The sequence below is a fragment of the Ciconia boyciana genome, chromosome 5 (assembly GCF_034638445.1).
Source record: "Ciconia boyciana chromosome 5, ASM3463844v1, whole genome shotgun sequence".
NCBI classification, from domain to species: Eukaryota; Metazoa; Chordata; class Aves; order Ciconiiformes; family Ciconiidae; genus Ciconia; species Ciconia boyciana.
This window is the reverse complement of record NC_132938.1, coordinates 70,035,509-70,056,646: the sequence shown is the minus strand read 5'-3', so window position 1 is coordinate 70,056,646 and position 21,138 is coordinate 70,035,509. Positions and strand designations below refer to the sequence as shown.

The 21,138-nt window shown below is 38.5% G+C and overlaps 1 protein-coding gene across 3 annotated transcripts in view; it reads left to right on the top strand.

The window, feature by feature from the left end:
• GAB1 (GRB2 associated binding protein 1) overlaps nt 1-21,138 on the top strand; it is a 103,606-nt gene that overhangs the window by 56,969 nt on the left and 25,499 nt on the right. For all 3 annotated transcript variants that reach the window (XM_072861893.1, XM_072861891.1, XM_072861892.1), the window contains exons 2-3: nt 4,027-4,321; nt 15,315-15,528. In XM_072861893.1, coding sequence (XP_072717994.1) covers nt 4,027-4,321; nt 15,315-15,528 — 509 coding nt within the window. The remainder of the gene's footprint in view (nt 1-4,026; nt 4,322-15,314; nt 15,529-21,138) is intronic.

Genomic DNA, 21,138 nt, shown 5'->3' with positions numbered 1-21,138 from the left:
CTGTGTGAAAAATACAGAATTCCACTATTCCTTTGGTCATTTGATGCTCTGTGGGTGAGCAGCTTGTCACATTTTAGACTATCTCAAAAACAAGCAAACAAGCTTGTTTTTATAGTTATGATGGTCTCATGATACGATGGTCTCATGATACAAACAGGACAATGTTTGGCAAGAATGGTGATGTCCTATGTTAGGCCAGCTGATATGCTTTGCAGCTCAAAGGAGAAAACAAGCTGAGAGGCACACAAGGCCTTTCTTAGTCTGAAACAAAAGCAGCAAACCTCGTTAAACTTTGTTTTGTAATAATTTACAAAGCCTGCACAGGCTTTTGGTAAACTTGATTCCCATGACGTTTGCCATACAACACTTTTAAAAGGAACAATTTTACTTCTGAATTAGGTATTTGATCTGCATGCAGTGTTTTGTAACTAGGTGTTAGTATATTTATAAAATATATTTTTAAAGCCCTGTTTATATTAATAACACACATTTTATATATATGAAAAAATCTTTCATTTAAAAAAACAACTTTTGTCTATTTGCTCAAATATCTTTCCAGAATTAAATTATATTGGTATTGGGACAAAATGTTTAAATCCCATACTGGCTATTTTTTTGACCTCTCAAACTTAATGCAATCGACTTTTAGCACAGAAAACCAGTGTTTGGGAATGTATGACTGATAACATCAGTAACGTGACAGATAATTAGTACCTGTAATTTTCTTGTGACTTAAACCAGTTGTGTCTTTTCTGGTGATTATGAGAAATAGTCTGTAAAAGAAATGCAAAATTTTCAAACAAGAATGCCTAAAGGGGTAAAAAAAAAAAAAAGATTAAATTTGCATAAATATGTATTTGCACATGCGCACACTCTCTTTTAGAGATTTCTTTTTGGAAAGCCATTACTGAAGAAGCTCTCTTCCTTACACATATAGCACAGTAGTCTGTATTTCAGTGAGGCAGTATACAGCTTTCGTTACAACGACAAATACTGAAATGTTAAAAATAGATCAAGCTTTAAGAATCCCAGATATTTTCAAATAACAAAGAGTGATTTATGTGGGCTCATTTTGCACTTTGACAAAATATAGAGGCGCTTTTGTACTATGATTAGCAAGAGTGCTGATGTCAGTTCGCTTGTCTAGCTTTAAGCTTTATTCTGCTGCTAAATTGTGCTTTGTACTGTAATCCAGAGAACCTTTGTATCTGCCTTATTAGTGTGTAGTTTATGGAATTGCTTTTGTTTTTTGAATATAATCTGTGCCAGTTTCAGTGAGTGTGACTCATTATATGACTGAAATAAACATTCACATATGCACTATGTGAAAACTCTTCAAAAATAGTAGCAGGTGCTGGTAGGCTAAATTCAATGTTTTAAGTACTTCATAGTACTATTTTGTAGCCCAAAGGGCTGAAAGCAAATTCGGTTTAGCTGGTTGATTTTCTGAATTTTTAAGAGTCCTATTTACTCATTAATGCTCAACAGAGATTGTCAGGATTGCTAAGAATCTTTCACTCCTTACACAGTACTAGAAATAACCAAGTGTGCCTCTTCTAGAAGTTTGATACAAAGTTGATTTTTTTTTTTTTGTTACGCAAATTGCGAGACAAAATGCATCATGCTTCTCAATTGCTCTTGTCCCTCTCCTATCTCTAATCTCTTTCCTCCTGACTTAAGCTTTGAAAATTTCATCTGAATGACTGAAGGATGAGGTTAAAGATAAAGCTAATTTCTGAAGCAACAGAGTTTTGCAGTTTGGTTCGTAACAGTTATGTGTGATAGACCTTGTCTGGAGACAGAACCTCCGATATTGAAGTTTCCTGTTATCCCAGCATCTAAGTTGTCACTTGATTTGGAAACAGGAAACAAAACAAACTTTCTCAGTGTTCTTGGGCCGCTGTTAAACAGTGCTTATCAGCCGTGCTACTAGAAGATGCTCACATTTGAAATCTAAATTGAGGGGGGTTCATCTGTTACATCTTCTATTTCTGTGTTTTACTGTTCACGCAGTTAAACTTACTGCTACCGTGGAAAGAGTTGCTTGAGACCTTGACGTGATTCACACAGTTCAGCATTTAAAGGCAGATGCTGTATTCACAACTACAATAACTATACTTGTTTTATAAAGTGTAAAAGTTATCTTAAAATCAAATAACTTTTAGAGGCTTGGTACTTGGAGAATGGATCACAAGCCTTAATTAAGCTGTCTGGCATTTTTCCCTTTCTCCTGTTTTCTGTATTATCTTTTCATAATAGCTTCCTAAGCTTGATACCCAAAAAGGGCATGCCCGCTTGACAATGAGGGTTTTGTGAGTCTCTGGTGCAAAGCTGACGGCGCTAGTTCGGAGCTGGAAGACGGCAGTGCACTTCTCGCTCTTTGTCCTTTATGTCCTCCTTCCACTAGTTTGTTTGAAGGTAACAGCTACATTAAAACGAAATGGAAACACTCTTGTGCCCCAAGAAAACGGGTCCGAATTTTTTCCTAATACGTAGTAAGAAAGTCTTGTTTTCAAAGCTACGTCCCAGTGTGTAAAGGACATCACACGTCATGACCTCTTCTGGGACCGTCCTTGCTGACTTAATTCCTTTCCTTGGCTAGCATGCAGCCAGGGCTGGCCAAAAGGAGAACTCACCTGTTTTATTTTTTTTATTTCTTCTGTTATTTTCTGTCCTTCCAAAGGACTTGCTGGCTATCTTGTTTGAATATCCTAAAGAAGTTTTAAATGGGGTGCCTTGGGGCATGGTGTGAGTCGGCGCTGTAACGCGCAGTGGCTTGGCTACTGCATTGACTTGCCTTGGTCTCCAACTTTGAAAAGTGTAAAAACAAATGGACAAAACTGTGATGGCTTCCCACTGTGTCCAGGCTCTACTTTCAGATTTCTAACTGTGAATGCAATGCAGCTCTTCTAGTGGGCAATGGCAGTACATCTAGTTTCTTCTACTGCAGCCATTATCCTGGCATTTGTGCGTATAAGCAAGCTTATAGGAAGCATAGAATGCTGTATTGCTGGTAGAGCTGAGGAACCAAAATGCAGATAAGTGGGGCAATAAAGATGACGTTGGTAACGCCAGGACAGTTGTATGCAAATCTTGGTTTCTTGGTTTGAGTTAGCATCTTTGGTGAGAATGATGCCAGGTGACAGAGGCCCATGGGAATGAAAGGCAGCTGAAGATAAGCTGGAAGATGAGGCATTTTAGTTGTGCTTTTCTCCTGGACCAGCTTCTTCCTCTCTGCAGTGGCAGGAAGGCTGATATAACAAGCATGGCGTCAGATTGTGAAATGTATTTCTTCTGTTGACGTACCTTCCACAGAGACTGTTTTTATGCTGTAAAATTATAACATTTGGTCATTCTCTCCATCCCCATCTCTCTGACAGTTTCCAAAATAATAATGTAGCTCTCTTTCTGTAAGAAGTACTATTGTAGAAATATTATGAGGTTCTGAGTGCAGAGTTCCCCTAACATTGAGGCCAGCATACGATGTGAGCATTGCCTGTTCTTTAAATGCAAGTCGCTATCATTGAGTATCAGTGAAAAATTCAGAGTTAAAATGCATCAGCCCAAAGCAGCCGATATTGGAAACAAGAGAGTATGGAGCACTTAAAGATATATTTTATTTTGCCTTCCCCATACCTACATCAGCTTCCTTCAGAAGTTTTTTGTGTGTGTGCTTTTTTCCCATCTCCTGGTCCCCTCCCCCCTTTTGTCTTTGCTGGATTCATCCTTTCTTATTTTGTAAACAGTGATTTAATTAAATGTCCCCTTCTTAAAAACAAAGATCAAATACAGAAGAAATAAACTTTAAAATACAAATTCACTAATCCTCTAGTCCACTGCTGTAACAATATGTAAACAGGCTGTGTTAAATGTAGGTAACTGGTGAGTAACCTCTTAGAAGTATAATTGAATTACTTACTATTACTTGGTTCAACCTAGATTGAAACCATACACAAAAGGTAACAGTCTTCAAGTATGATTTTTTCCTTCTAATTTTTCTCCCTTTTTTCTCTTTTCAATTTTCAGGCATGGAAGAGGAGATGGTTTGTGCTTCGCAGTGGCCGTTTAACAGGGGATCCAGATGTATTGGAATACTACAAAAATGACCATGCCAAGAAGCCTATCCGTATTATTGACTTAAATTTGTGTCAACAAGTGGATGCTGGATTAACGTTCAACAAAAAAGAGTTTGAAAACAGTTATATTTTTGATATCAACACTATAGACAGAGTTTTCTATTTGGTAGCAGACAGCGAGGAGGAGATGAATAAGTGGGTTCGATGTATCTGTGATATCTGTGGGTTCAACCCTACAGATGAGGGTAAGTTCTGTTGGTTTTTCTGAGAAAGTGCAATGCCTACATGCAAAGACTGTTTCAAAGATCAGATAACTATCTTTAGCTGGCATATGTTTTAAAACTTGTATGCATTGGCTATGAAACTTCCTTGTTACTCTGAAAAAAAGTAAGCAGAACAGAGGGAGATAGTAAGAATTTGTTACAAATTGTGTGCCATAGAACTTGGATGATGCTCTTCTGTTTTGCATGATATTAGGTCTTGAAAGTATAGGAAAAATCTTTAAGTAAAATCATGCAAAACAGAAAGATGTTCATCATAATCATCAAAGGAATCCCATTTGGTATAAAAACGTATGGTTATGCAAGCAGCAATGAGTGCAAAATGTCAGGTTTCTAATATTACCATTTCTCCGTCTGCTTTGCAACTTGGGAAAAAAAAAATCCGCCCCCCACCGGCCGAAACAAACAAAAAATAACTCATAGTTCTCCACTATCCAGCTCTAATCCTACCAAAATAGACATTGTGTGAAAGCAGCTTGTAGGAAACAGGATGGTATGTTTAATTCCTGCAAGTACCTTGTGGCCATTGCTTGTCCTGAATCCATCCTTATTTATTTACTTATTATTCCTGCATTCCTTGTGGAGATTAGTGGGTTGCATGACTTGCTGTAGCTCTGTGCACAGTCCCAAGAAAAGATTAAATTGGGGCGGTAAGAGGGTTATAAATAAATCATGCCTGACTGAAGGGGCTAGAACTAAATCCCTGGTTTTTGTAGGATTGTGGATTGAGGGAGGTGGGGAAAAAAGGGCTTGCATCTCTTCTACTCCAGCCAAATCTTCAAAAATAACTGGAAAATACTGTTGGCGTTCTGAAGAGAGACCCTTTTCTTTCTCCTTATGGCAGTTTTGAACTAAAACTTTGTCACGAAAACTTCATGTATGAATTATCACTCTAATAGCAAATTCAGTGAAGGGTACTTGTTTTGACAGTTCCAGCATGTTTTTATGACATCCTGAATATAACCGAGACCACCCACAGCACGTTTCTAGGAGCGACTGCCATATGATTCAGTGTTCAGTCTGCCAGGCATCCGTTACATACAGGAGAGAGGTAGACAGGTGGTTGCTTTTCGGTGGATAATACACTAGTGCACCATGGCAGCTGTGGGCAGGAGGAGCTCAGAAATCATTGGTTCTGGGGACAAATTAGGAATCTGGGACGTAAGGAGGAAATGTGTTTACCTGGCAGCTCTTGTGTATGTGAGAGTGCAAAGGAGCACGTGTCCATTGCGTGGAACGGAGAGGTAGGGTCCCCTCAAAACCATGAGGCCTTTCCTTGCTGAGAGCTGGTGTATTGCTAATACTTAATTTTCTGTTGATGTTACATCTTCTGTTGAACTGAAGGTGAAACATGCTATGAATGTGGACAGAACTATGCCCTCACTGGGTGTTTGGGTCAAAACTGGTTTTTGCTTCAGTCAGTTGTATTAGTAACTTATCCCCATTATGCTCCCATTGCATGTTTCATCTTTGGCATTTTAGCTTTGTCTGAATTAACCCAACACCTTTACTTTACATAACTGAGAGTTGACCGTACTCTCTGTTCTATGGGTTTAGTAATGACTTGCAATGTATTGAGGAAGCATTAAAAAAGGAAAATGGGGAAATTAGTTGCTGACTGTCTGTTTAATGCCAAGTTCTTATTTTTATAAGATAAATCTTCCTACTAATGGAAGAGCGAGTCATAAACATACTTTATAAAATCTGTGTTAATGTATTTTGAGAAGTTAAAGAATAGGTGAAGTTCACTGCAGACAATAAAAAAGCACTACTATTTTAGTATGGAACTAAACAAAAAGAGATTGTATGGGGTTTAACCAACCTTCCCTTTAGCCTGTGGAAGTGGAAGATAGTTTTCTTTGAAGCTGGACAAAATGTCTCTTGCCAGACTGGTTAAGGTTCTTGTTATGAGAGGACTGTCACTTCCATCCTTTGCTTGATCAAGGACTGGGGGCACCACTGGCCTATTGCTCCTGCTGCCATTTGTTTGGAAGCCCAGTCCAATTGCCTCCTTGGATTTACAAAGAAAAAAATTATGAGATGGTGGTGGTTAGTGCTATTAGAAAACGAATATGGAGTTGTTGTTTTGGTGTTGGGAGCAATGAGGGAGAAAGAGTTCACTGTAACTGTGGAGACACCAAAAAAAATAAAGATCACTTCAGACTAGCTCTGAGCTGCTCCTTCCATACATAGTGAGGACTCAGAAGTTCCTATGATGTGAAGTTTGTATTTTCTCTTATTCCTTTTCTTAAAAATGAGTATTCATAGCAATTTCTAACTACCTAATGCTTTGTTGTGACCTTCCAACTAGAAATTGATTTATGCACATGAAATCTGTTCATTCTGGAGATCTGCAATGTTACATTTGTATTTGGACTGAGTAGATAAATTTATGTTCTTTAGTCATATTTACAAACTATTGAGTCTCCAGCTTTCTGATTGCATCATAGTGTACTGTAATCTGTAATGATTACATTACAATTACATTGTATGGCTTTTTATAGGGACTTTCTTTTAAGGAAGGGTTTACAGTTGATTTAGTCTTTTAAACTTACAACAAGACAGAAACATGAAGGAAATATTTTTCTTAAAACACGCTAAATAATTCTACTTTTGTAAAGAAATTTCTGGGTACTTTTATCTTTTCTTCAGCTAATGCTTCTTGCTTTCAAATGGAAGCTATAAAATGTTTGTTTCTGTAGCATCTTTATTTTTTAAATGCACGTGCAAAGGTGGGGGGAGCTACACATGAGCAAGGGGTTTGTTTACCACCAAGTTTCATGCTACACTTTAAACATTCATGTTTTCTTTATAAGGTCATAATATAATAGGTCATTTAGCGGTTAACATGTAACTATAAGCAAAAATGTGTTGCCAGTGTTTTGTGCGCTTTCAGAGAGAGAGACATTCTGGGATGGAGAGACTAAATGGACATGGGAAATGACTATTCTCCTCTGCCTGCTGCTGTGGAGACCTCAGCCAAAATTCTGTGGCCTGAGCTTCCAGAAGGATGAGGATAAATGTTTAAAGAACAGTAGAAACAGAGGAAATGGATTTTTAAAAGTGATCAATGAGGAGAAAAGTTGAAGGATTTGTTTTTCCCTGGAAGAAAATACTGAGGGAAGAGCTGACTTTCAAAGTGTAAAAAGCTGTGATAAGCAAGACATGGATCAGTTGTTATCTGAAGAGAGAAGTAATTTGTTTCTCTTTCAGTGAGCGATGTAACGATAAAGAAAAACCTTCTAAGGATATTTAAGCACAGGCTGTGAAAGCCCTTCCCTAGAATTCAGTAGACATCTGTGATGAATGTTTTATACGTGATCCAGCTCCATGTTTCTGTAATTTAGTGAATTGCGTGCTTGGCAGAGCAGGGGAAGGAGGAAATAATCTTACTATATGCAAACATGTTACTTGCATGCATTCATTTGAATAAAGATAGCAATAACAAAGTAAAGCAGAAGAAAAAAATAAAAGGGAAGAGCAAGATGTCGAAATCTACTATTATTTTTACACAAATAATTACACGTGGTAAAGGAAGTTTCTGTTGTCATAAGGGCTGTACTTTGAAAGAGCTACAGCTTGCTTCACACACAATGCTTTCAAAGTTTGCAGTATTTCTGTTCAGGCAGCTGCTATCTGATATATGCCTCTCATGCCTTCTGCATTTTGAACAGTGAAATTATTTTCAGAGAACCATTTTTAAATTGTGTTCTGATAATACATGCACTACAGGTTGATCATGGCTTGGGTGCAGTATCAGTGACTGGCAGGATGAACATAACTCCACCTTCCGCTCCTGACTCCCTGTATCCTCTCTAATGCTGCGTGGTCAGGCATCGCTGCTGCTACGCTGTGTTGGAGATCTCCGTATCGGATCAGGATACCCCTGTGCTGCCTGTAACACAAGCACGGAGCAGAAAACAGGCTCTGCCACTAAGAACTTACTATCTGCAGTAAGAGACATCAACGTAGGAGCAGAGGCATGGGAAGAAGCGAAAGCAAATAAGGTGGTTTTGACCATTGTGGCAGATAAGTGGTCTTAGTGCTCCAGCTGTTGGACTGTTGTTAAACTCTGGGATTTTTGAGAAGAAATTTTCAGGGGGTCTTTGATAAATAAATAGTGGATATTAGAGGTGTTTAGAGTGCCCTTCCTGCATGAAGGGTCTGCCTGTAAGAAATAAAAAATTTATCTCTTGGATGTGATTAACTAGAAAGAAAGTCAGCTCAAAGATGACATGCCAGGAGGATGAGTGACTGGTGACCTGAAGTGCAGTAAAGAATAACATGAAAGGACAGAGGTAAGCATGAGGAGAGACCCACAATCCTCTGGAGAAGGATTGTGGGTCTATTGTCTTAGAAGTGAGGCAGTAGGTTTAGAGGGAATAGTGGCACAAGGGCATTGCTTTTTGTGGAGGCTTTTTTGGTTGCTTGCTTTGAGGAAGTAAAGGTGGGGGATAATGGCCACTGAGATGTACCAACATGATTTTTTTTTTCTTTTTTTTTTTCTTTTTTTTTGAGGGTGGAATTCCTGAGAGGAAGGTGAGGCTAGACTGTGAAGGGGGCTGTCAGAGTTGCAAGATTTAATCTAGCAAAATTCCATAGGAATAATAAAATTAGAAGAAGCGGGACCAGAGACTTGGCATAGCAGGTTTGGTAGAGGTGGTAGCTGGTGGCTAAAGAGCTGAGTAAAGGGCAGCAAAGCTGAGATAACTGTTGCCTATTATCCAAAGGAGAAAGAAGACAGCAGAGAAGACCAAGATGTCTTTGACTTCAGATGATGTGGTTAAAGGATGGGTGGCTAAGTGAGATGATGATGAATAGAGCACAAAATCTGCAACAGTAGGTCTTCCCTTACAAGTATGTGAGGAAAAAATACATATAGTAAAAAGATATAATTTACTATCAGGAGTCCAGTCAGAATCTTAGTCTTGAGTGTTTGGGGTTATTATCTTAAGTTGCCAGCTGCATGTGACAAAAATTCATATGAAAGGTGATTCTACTCTTCCTTGAGGAGAAATAAACCGAATCTAATATGCCTAGATAATTAACTTAATTTTCCCTGATTCCTACTGGAGACCTTTTGTGACATTAACATCACCTGATGAGTCGCTAGGAGAAGGGGATTGCAAGAGGGTGCGTTGGAAAACTGTTCTGCAGATTGCTAGTTCTCAAGTCGTGAGGTGCTGTGATGCAGTATGTGGAGCGCTGAAAACCTCTCTGAAGCACAGAGGTACCTACGGTTCCAGACAGCATGCTGCAGCCCCAGCTGCATAAACTCACCATGTGGCTACCGCAGCCTGCTCTGCCGAGGAGAGCTCTGCGCCTTTTTAGTGAGGAAAAAACCCCAAACGTTTTAATGTGGTGGGCTGCACTGTTTCTCTTCACAAGCACCTACAGCAGTTAGTCTATAACAGGACTCCTTGATTATTTTCCTGCCTGACCCAGCCTGTGTACCATCTGAGGATGGAGAGAACAGGCTACAGATGATTCTTTTTTTTTCCCCTTTGAATGAATAGTCTTCAAAAGAAAATTGCAGGTGGAGAGGGGGAAGAAATTCTGAGTGGAAATGCTGTTGGTATTTTCAAATTTTAAAAGGGTAGCCAAAAGTGCAGCTTAAAATTACATATGAACTGCAGATAGTAAGCACTAAATTTTAGATGTGAGCTCTGAAAACCAGAAACTGCAGTGTGTGACAGAAACTTAGAATCATAGAACCGTTTAGGTTGGAAAAGACCTTGAAGATCATCAAGTCCAACTGTTAACCTAGCACTGCCAAGTCCACCACTAAACCATGTCCCTAAGCACCACATCTACACGTCTTTTAAAATTACTTTGGAACAGCTGATCATGTCTCTGGTTCAGATGCAGGAGACAGCGTTGTCCTGAGCGTAATATACAATGAGCAACTGCTGAATTCTCCAGTACTGTTCTTTAAATAGGGTATCACGTTTACCTTCAGAAAAAGAGAGATACTTTGAGATTATATTCAACTAAGAAAACAAACTTACAAAATGCACAGGAACTTTTTATTAATTTAAAAGGATTTTCTCTGGGTATAGCAGAAAGGTTCAGAGTTGAGGCTCACTGGGTAGATTTCATATTGATTGTAAGCTGATCACTTATGCTGAAAACCAAACCCAGGCTAACGTGTCCATGCATCTTCTGGGCTGGATCTGGCTCACATCTATTGAGTTAAGTATACGAACAGAGCAAGTGCTTCTTTGTCTGTGCCTGTCAGCGTACACATGCTTGTGCTCTGTGCATGCACATGCACACATGTGGCCCTTTGATTCCAGATCTTTCACTTGAGACCATGTCGAAGTTGACACTAGAGGAAATTCCAGCAGTGTATTTCAGGATGTATCTCATTACATTAAGCAGCACAGATAGTGACTGAAGAGACTTATTTTAACAAAAAAAAGAAAAGGAAAAAAAAGTCCTTTTAAGGATTAAAGTGAAGGGTGTTTTTTTAATTATTTGTTGTATCCGTAAATTTTTGTTCAAGGTCATTACTCTAATATTTTGTTGGCCATTGGTTGTTTTAATGATAACATCTGCATCATAGTAAATGGATTGAAAGAAACATCTCAGAAGAATAGTAGAATCGTGATTGCATATCTGTTGCTGATTCACTGTTATAATGGGAAAATCCCATTTCTGTTCTAATCTTTCTACCTACGATCTGCAAAGAATGCATTTTCTTACTTTGATTGCAATTTTGACATTTAAAGAAATGCCTGCTGTAATGAGGCTTCTGTGTTTTGTTCACTATGAGAACATTTCAAGTATTTACATAATTAGAATATTAAGAGACTATATATCATAATGTAGAAAACAATTTAATTCTTGCTCTAATTAAAAAAAAAAAGAAGAAAAACAAAACCAACCCTAAATGCAAACTCCCACACTCAGATCTTCTAGATTGTTCATAAAGCACAGATATAGGAACATGTGGAATAAAGAAGCTTTATATAGTTAAGGAGGAAGAGAGGGGAACCTTTTATTATTCTTGTTCAGAAAATGTTCTTTTTACATCATTAATTTTATGATTGTTTTGTTAGTGAGGCAAATACAAAAATGGTTATGAGGAAAAAAGTATAAATTCTAGCAAAGATGATGCCTGTAACTGCTCTTAACAAACCAACTGAGAAAAGATAAAACTCTTGCCCTGTTTTGAGAAAGCTGCTTGTTCTAGCTGTACTGAATGCAGGAATTATAAAAACAAAATAGGATTCTTGTTATGGTCATTTGCATATTACATATTCTGGATGTTTTTCCAGCTCCCAGTTATTTCAAAGCAGTCCGAGAGCCTGAGCTCTGGGAACAAACCAAATGACTTACAGCGCTCTTTGGTGTGCAGATGACCCCTTCCCTAAAAATCTGCTAGTCCAAAGTGGAGCAAGTTGAGATTGTACTCTTTGAAATCATAATAGGCTGCTGGGAGAAACTCTTTCCTTCATATCCGCTTCTGAAGTACATGGCTAAAGAGAATATTTGAGAGGGTACAGATAGGCAAACAGCATTCATTTGCTCAGCGATGAAAGTCGTTAACATTACTGTTTTCTTCGTAGTCAAATTTGAAATAGCTTGAGTGCGTAAAGCAAGTAAGAAGTAGCCCAGTACTGAAGTGCTTTAGACTAAGTTCAGTTGCTCTTTAAATCAGGCATTAGCCTACACTATTTAACACATACAAAATGCCTGTATGAGGATAAATTTCAGATCAGAAAGTTGGTATTTTAGTAGTTTAGTGCTCTATCCACTGAAAAGAAAAAAAAAAATCCCAACCAAACCACACAAAAAACCCTCACAACAGATCTGTAGGAGGACTCGGGATTTTGTCAAGTGGTATTTGTATCAAAATAAATGCAGCAGCTCATCACAAGGAAACTATCCCTAACGATCCATTAGCATTAATGGGCTCCAGATCCCTGTTCAGAGAAGAGATCATGAACCTTCTGGACAGTTGGACAGTGTCACCTTTAATACTCAGTAACAATCAAAAGGCAAATGGTTAGGATTGGAACAGAATGAATTATTGTTATGTCTTGGTAAATCAATAAGTGTGTCCCAGACTTTTTTTGTGCATTTTATGCAATAGTTAGTTTCCCTTCTTAGGAAGGAATTAGTAGAGCTGGGAAAGGTGAGGGTGAAAGGAAACCAGATCTGCAATGAAATGGTTTCTGTACCAAGAAAAATTAAGCAGCACCAACTCAGTAAAGCTGTGACAAAGTTGTATGAAGTTGGGAGTGGGTATTATGAAGAGGAGGCAATTGTTCACTGTTTCTCTGAAGATGGGAGCTGAAGGATATCAAGTGAAACTATCAGGCAGCAGGTTTAAAATAAAAGGAAGTGGTTTTTTCATGCCACACAGAATAAGGTGTGGAGCTCACTGCCACAGGATGGTAGTAGAGGTCAAAAATATAAATGTACTCAAAAAGGGTAGGACGAATTCAGAGAAAAGTTTGTCACAGGCTGGTCGGCATAGACTGTGGATGCAGCCTTTGCACTGGGGTGCCCCGAAGCTGTAGAGCCCCAGAAGCTGGGGCCAGCACGGCAGGCTTGCCTTGCCGCTTGCACTCAGCCTGTCTGCAACAGGCCACCATCAGAGATGGCATCGTGGGCTTCAGAGACTACAGATCTGACCCAGTATATTTAGCTTAATGGTCTTCACCACTTTGCCTCCTTTCACCAACTACAAGTTATAGCCAGCCTTTAACTTTGTTTTCTTTCTCTCACACACCCGCTTTTTTCTTACTCCCCCAAGAGAGTAACTCTTTCTTTCTGCACACTGGGTGGATACATTGGTCCCCTTTCAAGCTCCTTGATTTTATTTTTCCCTGGGAAGTTACCCTTGAGTCTTGTTACTTTTCCTGGGAATGCTAGTGCATGGTTTGTTTAAATGCATCAGCCTCACGTAGGCACGCATCTTACTATATACCTGTTGAGCTCTCCTGACTACCTGTGGTCTAATTGGCACACCCATCTTCCCTGGAAGCTGCAGGGACGTCCTGTTTGATTTCTTTTTTTCCCCTTGTGTGAACTTGGCACCAAGCAGATCTAACGACGTGAAGGTCGTGTGTACTCGGGGACAAGGAACAGGGGTGGGGATTGTGGTACACCAAAGCCCTTGAGGATCTTGTCTGTAAGTGTGGCCAAAGAATGATAGTGTATCTGGCAGGAAACCTTTCTTCTCTGCTCTTACTCGTGCATAAATTTACTTGCATTCCTCGGTTCTGGAGGGGACAGGACAGAGAGCTACTTGTCCTTTCTCCCACTACCTCTTTTCCAGGAGCAAGAAATACATGCCTGGTAGGTCCGTTCAGGCACCTCTCTGTTCCTGCTGTTGAACCCCAACATTAGGGGAATGAAGAAATATCAGTAGGTGCCTTAAATAGGCTCCTTCAAGCTCTTGAAATTCCTAAATAATAGAAAATTGTTCATATTTTAATATTTTAGCATGTAGTAAAGAAACCATTTTATTTGTGTGTGTGATCACTGTGTGCAGTCTGGTTTCGCCTTTGTTCTGCTAACTAGTTTGATGAGTAGGTCGGGCACAACCTTTTATAAAAACTTTTTTTTTTAGGTTATCCTACCTTTTCAGGTAGGTTGAGTTGAGGAATTTTCATATACCTAGACTTCTTCCACCCACATGGGTGTGGTGGGATTTAATTTCTGAGCCTGTGTAAGTGCCATGGGAGTTCAAAGCAAGTACTGCTGTTCCTATTTCCACGTCTAAATCGCTTGTACCTAGTGTACACAGAACTGGAAGCAGGAGGGCTATGTTCTGGTCTGCTCATCTGGTTCTTCCCAGGATAGCGCTGGGAAGCAGAAGCTGGATGAAATTACTTTGTAGTGCATAGCTGGCCTGTAAGCCCAACAGGAGCAGTCTGCACTGGATAATAATATGCTCATTTAAACAATGCTAATAATCAGCGTCCATTCTTGGGATGTGCAAATTGGAATGTACAATGAGTTGCAAGTACAAGGGAGCCTTGATAATTGAGGAACAATTTGCTTAATTACGTTGTTCTTAGTCAATGTATTATTAAAACGATGAAAAAGTTAGATGATTGTTTAACGTTTGACAGTGTCAATATTTTCCAGTCTCCCAGATAATTTAATAGTCAGGATACATGTATTTGGAAGGAAAAAAGAAGTTAAGCTGGAATATACATTAATAGGAAGTGGATAAGAATTATAAAGACAAGGTTATTTTAAAGGAAAAAAAAAAAAAAAAAACCCAACAAACCACAACACCTCCTCTCCCCCCCCAAAAAAAAAAACCCAAACCAAACAACAACAAACCACAACTAATTCATTTATTGCACTAAAATAAAAAGTTGGGGTATGTAATGAGGGGGCTTAGTGGAACATGGTACCTATTGTAGCTCTGCATTATTTTTATAACCATAAGGGATCTTCCATTGCAAAAGCAGCATTTTTCCTGTTGCTTTTCAGATATTGAGAGAGGCCAGTTCTTGACTGGTGACTCATCTCAAATGTTGAAGTGACCTTGGTCAAAAAGGGATGAATACGTGCAAGTGCTGACTCAGATTACCATATTCAAGTAATAACCTATGGGCCTTTGTCTGCTCTTGATTAAAACAACAGATTTGTGTTCTTAGCTGTCTTACTGCAGCTGTCAGCATCTTTGTTCTTTCTGTGACCAGAAAACAGGTTAAATAAGTAATTAAATAAGGCATAACCTCTGTTTCCAAGGCATACTTAAGAAATTGATTACAGTTTGAAAAAATATAAAGATATTATAAAGATTTTTATGTAAATGTAAATACTCTGAAACAAATGTTAATATCCAGATGTTCTTAAGTCCACTGATTTTACAGTTTTGAATTAAAAATCCTGACTTTTCTCATCCTCTGTTAATAAATATTTATTTGGTAGTATTGTAAGGCTATTTCTTCATTGTAAAAAGAATGCTTTGCTTCTATGTTTGCAGATGCTGTGAAGCCACCGGTCAGTTCTTTACAACCATCTGCTGAGTTACCCTTGCCCATCAACACTTCACCGCCTTCCATGCAAGCAGAATCTTCCCTACCTCCTCCTTATCAGCTTATTAACATCCCCCCACTGGAGTCTTCCTCTGGTCAAGAAGATCCTCAAGACTACCTACTGCTAATAAACTGTCAAAGTAAAAAACCTGAACCTATGAGGTAAGTGACATTTTTTTTCTTAATAACTTATTTGTATCGCAGGCCAAGAATGTTTGTGCTAAAACCACTTTTTTATCGCCGAGTCATTGAACATTTGCATGTACATAATCTGCTGGGGAGGGGGAAGCTGCCTGTAACTTTTGCTTTTTTTCTTTTGATGCTTGAACTTTTTGCAGCAATAGTAAGTTGTTTGATCAGCGCTAGACACATATCGCATTCTTCAAAAGCGTGGACAGCAATTGCCAATATGAAGTATCAGATAAATGCAGTGATCCAAGCATTTCATTGTAGCTTGGAGTGATGCATGGCACAGAGCAGAGAAGTACGCTTATCTTTAGCCATGGTCTGGTGTGTTTAGTCCAGTCTAGGACTAGGAAAAGCTAGAGAAATTTAGCCTTTCTCCCTTCTGTATTTGGTGCCCCAGTTTTGCCAGTTAAAGCTTTCACGGAAGGGATTCAGTAAAACATGCTGATATTATCACCTGCCAGGTTACCACATCACTGAATATAACAATCCTCAAATGGTATTTGTCAACTATTGCTAACATGATTCAGACTCTCAAGGAAGAGTAAAAGATAATTATTTTACGATAACGAAGAATGCAGGAGACTTAAACTACTAAATTTCTGTATCCTGAATTTTAACTTTTTCCAAATAACAGATATTTAAAAACAAGCTCAAATAAGCCTTATTTCTTACTGAATAAAGAGTACCCACACAGTCAGTTCTCCAGAGAACTGTGCAACAGGAAATTTTAAGGAAAGAATTGAGAATTTCTACTGAATTAAACATATATTTATTTCTCCAACTGCTACTTCTAACTTAAATAGATGTACAGCACCTCCTGCATAGGAAGATATGATATTTATGGTAGCTACCTGGGAAATACTGCTATGGTTTTTCAGAATGTATCATGGTGGCCATCCCTGGAGCAGGCTGCCCAGGGACTTAGTGGAATCTCCATCCTCCAAGATTTAAATAAATAAATAAATAAATAAATAAAAACCACAACCACAAACGAACTTGACTGGACAAGCTCCTAAGGAGCCTCATCTGGCTTTGAAGTTGGCTTTGCTTAGAGGTATTGGAAGAGCTGGACCAGATAATCTCCAGAGGTCCCTTCCAACCTTGAATATTCTATGGGAGAACCTTATAGATCTCTCTGCTAAGAGAGATAAAAGAAAAGCTTCTTTTCTGCAGTAATTTAAAATAAAATCTGCTGGGGTATTTCCAGAAAAATAAATAAAAAGTCATATTCTTTTTGTGATTGCAGACAAGTACATGGAAGGCTGAGGAAAGCTTCCTTTGAAAGTGTTTTCATGAGTATTTCACATACTCCCTTAGGGCCATACCTTTTAGTGGTGGTGCCTTCTTCATCAACACCTTGATGCTCTGCCAGTTTTACCTGTGCCATGTGCTCTCCATTCCCTTGGCATTTTTATCTTTCTCTGTTGTGCCTCAGGAGTTTCCTGCTCCGTTTACTGATGATTACATGGTAGAAAACACCCTTTACAATCTTATAAAATGGAGGAATGAGCCTACAGTTCCCCCAGAGTATGGAACGTGCAGGTTACAGGCAGCACAGTGTGCCCCAAAGCCTCCTGCAAGAGAAGGGGAAACCCAGTGTCTGCTTTCTCAGTGTTAAAGGTTTCAGTGTTTAGTGATGTTTAGAAGCTGATGGTGCCTGAGAGGTATGTCACTGTTCCTGCCAAAAGCTATCAAAAAGTTCGGTATTGTTTCCAGAACGGCTTGGCAGAGAAATCTTGACTTTTCATTTCAGCACACTGGCTCATTGGAAATGTGTCCGAGTGCCTGTTTGCTTCTGCGAGGGATGGGCACCGAGTGGATTTCTACCACCACCACGTGAAGCGTGTTTTTAGGAATGATCAAGGTTGGGATGTGTAAATGACTTTCTGACCTGACTCCCACAGTTGTGTGACGTGTGGGTTAAGTAGAGGGAGCAAAGTCTGAGGAGAGCATAAAAGGGGGCACAAAATGCGGCAAGGTAGAGAGTCCATGAATAGCCTGCAAAATTTCTTGAGGAAGACCCTGGTGACAGAGGAGAGAAGGTATTTGGGTGTTGAGGAAGGCAGAAGGTCCAATGGAGATAAAATGCCGAGGGAACTGAGAAAGAACTGAAAAAAGTCTTTGGGAGTGTAGAGATTGTTTAAATAAGTGATGTTTTTATGGGAATATTTGAAGACAGCAAAACATAGCCATTGCGATTACTTGGAAATTATATGGGCTTAGTGTATTATATTTAACTAAATTCACTAAATAGCTATGTCCTTTTATTAAGAAGGCTGTAATAATGAAAATTCAGAATAATAGTTATGCTGGAGTTTCAGTTCCACCTAAAAGGACTGCTTATGTTTCATGTCTGGTACAGTAGGTATTCTGCTGGATTTCGGCCAGAGTATAGAGGATAGAGACCTTTTCCTATGGAATTAGAGCTTTGTGTATCTGCATAGCGTGTTACTAAGATGATCAGTTAGAGGGCACTCTGTGCACTACCCCAACCCACATCCTTACAGGTGAAGAACAAATTAAATTACTGCATAGTTTTCCTATTACTTTCCGGACTTGGAACAATTTATCTGTGTATTTCATACAACCTTTTTTCCTTAGTGTAAAGTGCAAAGCTTAATAGATGTAATTAAATAGGCAGGTATTGTTATTTGAATGGTTTATTTCTATGACGTTTTCCCTTTAGACTTTAAAGTTGCCAATATGCAGAGGGAAATTTTTCTGTTCTAATTTGCGTGTTACTTTATAGATAATCTGGGAACCACTGAATTTTATTTCAAAGCTTTGGGATTCTTTTCTGGGTGAGATGGGTAACTGTGAAACATAGAGGAAGTATCCAAGCTGCCTCTTGGAAATTTTTAAGAATTGTGGTGTTTCAGAACTAACAATTTTGAAATGCTTCATTATAGTGTCATGCAATGCACCATGTACTGTCGTGAGAATATCTTGGACGCAGCACTTGCAGCTGTAATAATCATGCTGTATTTTGTCTAAATAGTTTTATGCTCTGGTCACTGTTGACTTGAGAAAGAGTATTGTTTAACTGTAGCATTTAGTGAGATTTTAAGGTTTGTATTTGGATCCTAAATAAGAAAATGCAGCCAAAGACTGTTTCCAAAACTCTTCTTGTTCTGGCTCATTCGAGAGGTATATTGAAATACTAAATGCTGTCTTCCTCATCTTTCCTATGTTTATGAACCAGCCAAGGGTCACCCTTTGTCTCAGAAGAAGGGCAGGAATACCTGCTATTAGAAGATTTTGAAAGTAAAAAGATTCCACTGCAGTGAGTGAACAGTAGCCATTCTTGGAACGCTTGTGAGAAAATAATCACAGAGCCATTAACTTGCCTGAAAATATTGTTTGTTTGAGATGCGTCTTGCATGGTGTTCTGTGAGTTTTAACAGAAAAACTATGTAACTTTGGCTTCCACATTCTGGAAATAGAGCTGGTTTATTATTTATTCATTTATCTACCCACATTTTTACTATGCTTGCTGTTTCTGTCCCCGATTGCTGGCACACAAGAGCAGTTCTGCTGCCACTTTGTTCATAGTATTCTGTTTAATCGGTCACATCAATTCCTGCAGATGGGAAAAGAATCAGCTCAAAAGGATGAGTGGTCGAGCCAGACCAAATACAGCATGTTCAAAAACAGGATGATTACCCCTCAGACCAAAACACTTTTAAAAATTTTTTTCCTGGGTCTCTGTCAGTAAGTAGTTTTTAGTACATGGAGACAGGCTTTTTATTGGGCTCCCTCTGCCTCAATACCCCACCTCTTCTCTGTGCATCTTAATGTCCAGTCCTTGTAGATGAGCAGGCTGTACAATTATCTCTTCTTGATATGTGGAAAGAGGTGTCCAGCCTTAGCACTGAGAAAGGAATAGTTTGGCCACTTAGCATAATTTGCAGATATGTGATGCCCACATGTGATAACACTGAATTTATGTCAGTCATCCGCTGCTTATAAATAGAGTGAGGAGTTTTCATTGTGTTATATCCAACTTTGCCATTATTTTAAACTGAGATGTAAAAAAAATTAATACTAATCTTAATAACCAATTGTTAATAGAATATTTAAGCCAATTGATTTTTTTTTTTTGAGCTGTTCTGAAGTGCATGGGAAAAATTAAAATTTTCAAGTAACTTTCTTAAGTGCAGAAGTCATCAAGCATCCTGCATCTGAAATCCTTTAAAAAAAAAACCAAAAAGAACAAACCACCAAAAAAAAAAAAGCAGGAGTAAAGTCTGTCCCTGAACTCTAGTCCGAACCTAAATTTCCTTGAGGTAACATGAATCAACTACGCATTGTAGATTTTCAAAATTGTACGTGGTGTTCTTATCGTGATCAGTGGTTAATACTGACTTTTGAAAACTAGTTAAACTTCAGACGCTGAATTCCCTGTCTTCATTTTGACATAAACTGCTTTCTTGGCCCGTGTTTCAGACTGTCTTCAAACTTTTGGTCTGCAAAATCAGATTGGTTACAACCCACTCGTATTTTGAAAACTGTTTCAATAGACTAAGAAGTTGATTCCAAAAGATTACTTTTAAAAACATGAAGTAAATCAGAAATGCCCTCTTATATAGAGAAATGTAAGTTGTTGCCATCAGCTAAGCAAATTACAGGCCTGGCTGCCTTGTGTATCTTGGTTTTTGAGAGTCTTCTGTTTTCACAAGTGCTTGTGGTCAAGAAAGAAGCAGCAGCATTCACTTAGACCCAGAAAAACTCCTAAAATTAAAAATGATAGCATTTGTTGCTTACATATGATGGGTAATCCTTAAGCACTGGCATCATACATGTGCTATTGTTGCATTTTGAACTTTGGTTATATACTCCTGCATGTTTTTGTAAGATAAATGTAGTGTTTATATTTTATTTCTGTAGTTTGGGAAATTTTTTCATTTTAAAGTATATCCTAGCGAACTGGAACTAATAATTTTGGTTCTACAATTGATTGTCAGTGTCCAGCTTCTCTAGACTGCCCACTTTATTTTTATAGCATATAAAATACAGATCACAGTCCTTGCCATACTTGCTCATGTAAAACACGTGATTTTTGCTGGGACTTTGGTCTGAATGAATACCACGGAACTAGAAGGATGTGTCTAGAAAGTAGGAGGTAGAGATCCTCTTAAAATAAGGGGAAAAAATGCTTCTTGTGGTAGCCATGCTGTTGATTTTTATGTATTTTATTCCTCAGAAGTTTTGTAAACTGCATGGTCCAGTTGCTTAATAGGGCTTCGTAAGAGTAGTATAGCGGCTATTCATTGATACACACGCATGCCGAAATATTTACATATGTATGTATAAATTAACACAATGGTATGGTACTGTGGTAATGAAAATAGGAAATATCATGGTATGATTGATTAAAAAGGGTATGGACTGCATTAACTCCACCTATGTTAGTATTTTGCCACTGTCTTGACTTTCATTTAAGCAAGGAGTCAGACTGGTAACAGAATTTCTCTCCCTGGAGCAAGGTAACTGGGGAGGTTTAAAAAAAAAAAAAAAAAAAAAAATTGCAATATGTTTACTTTCCATGTAAGTTTACTGGTTAGTACCACTATTAATGAGTGC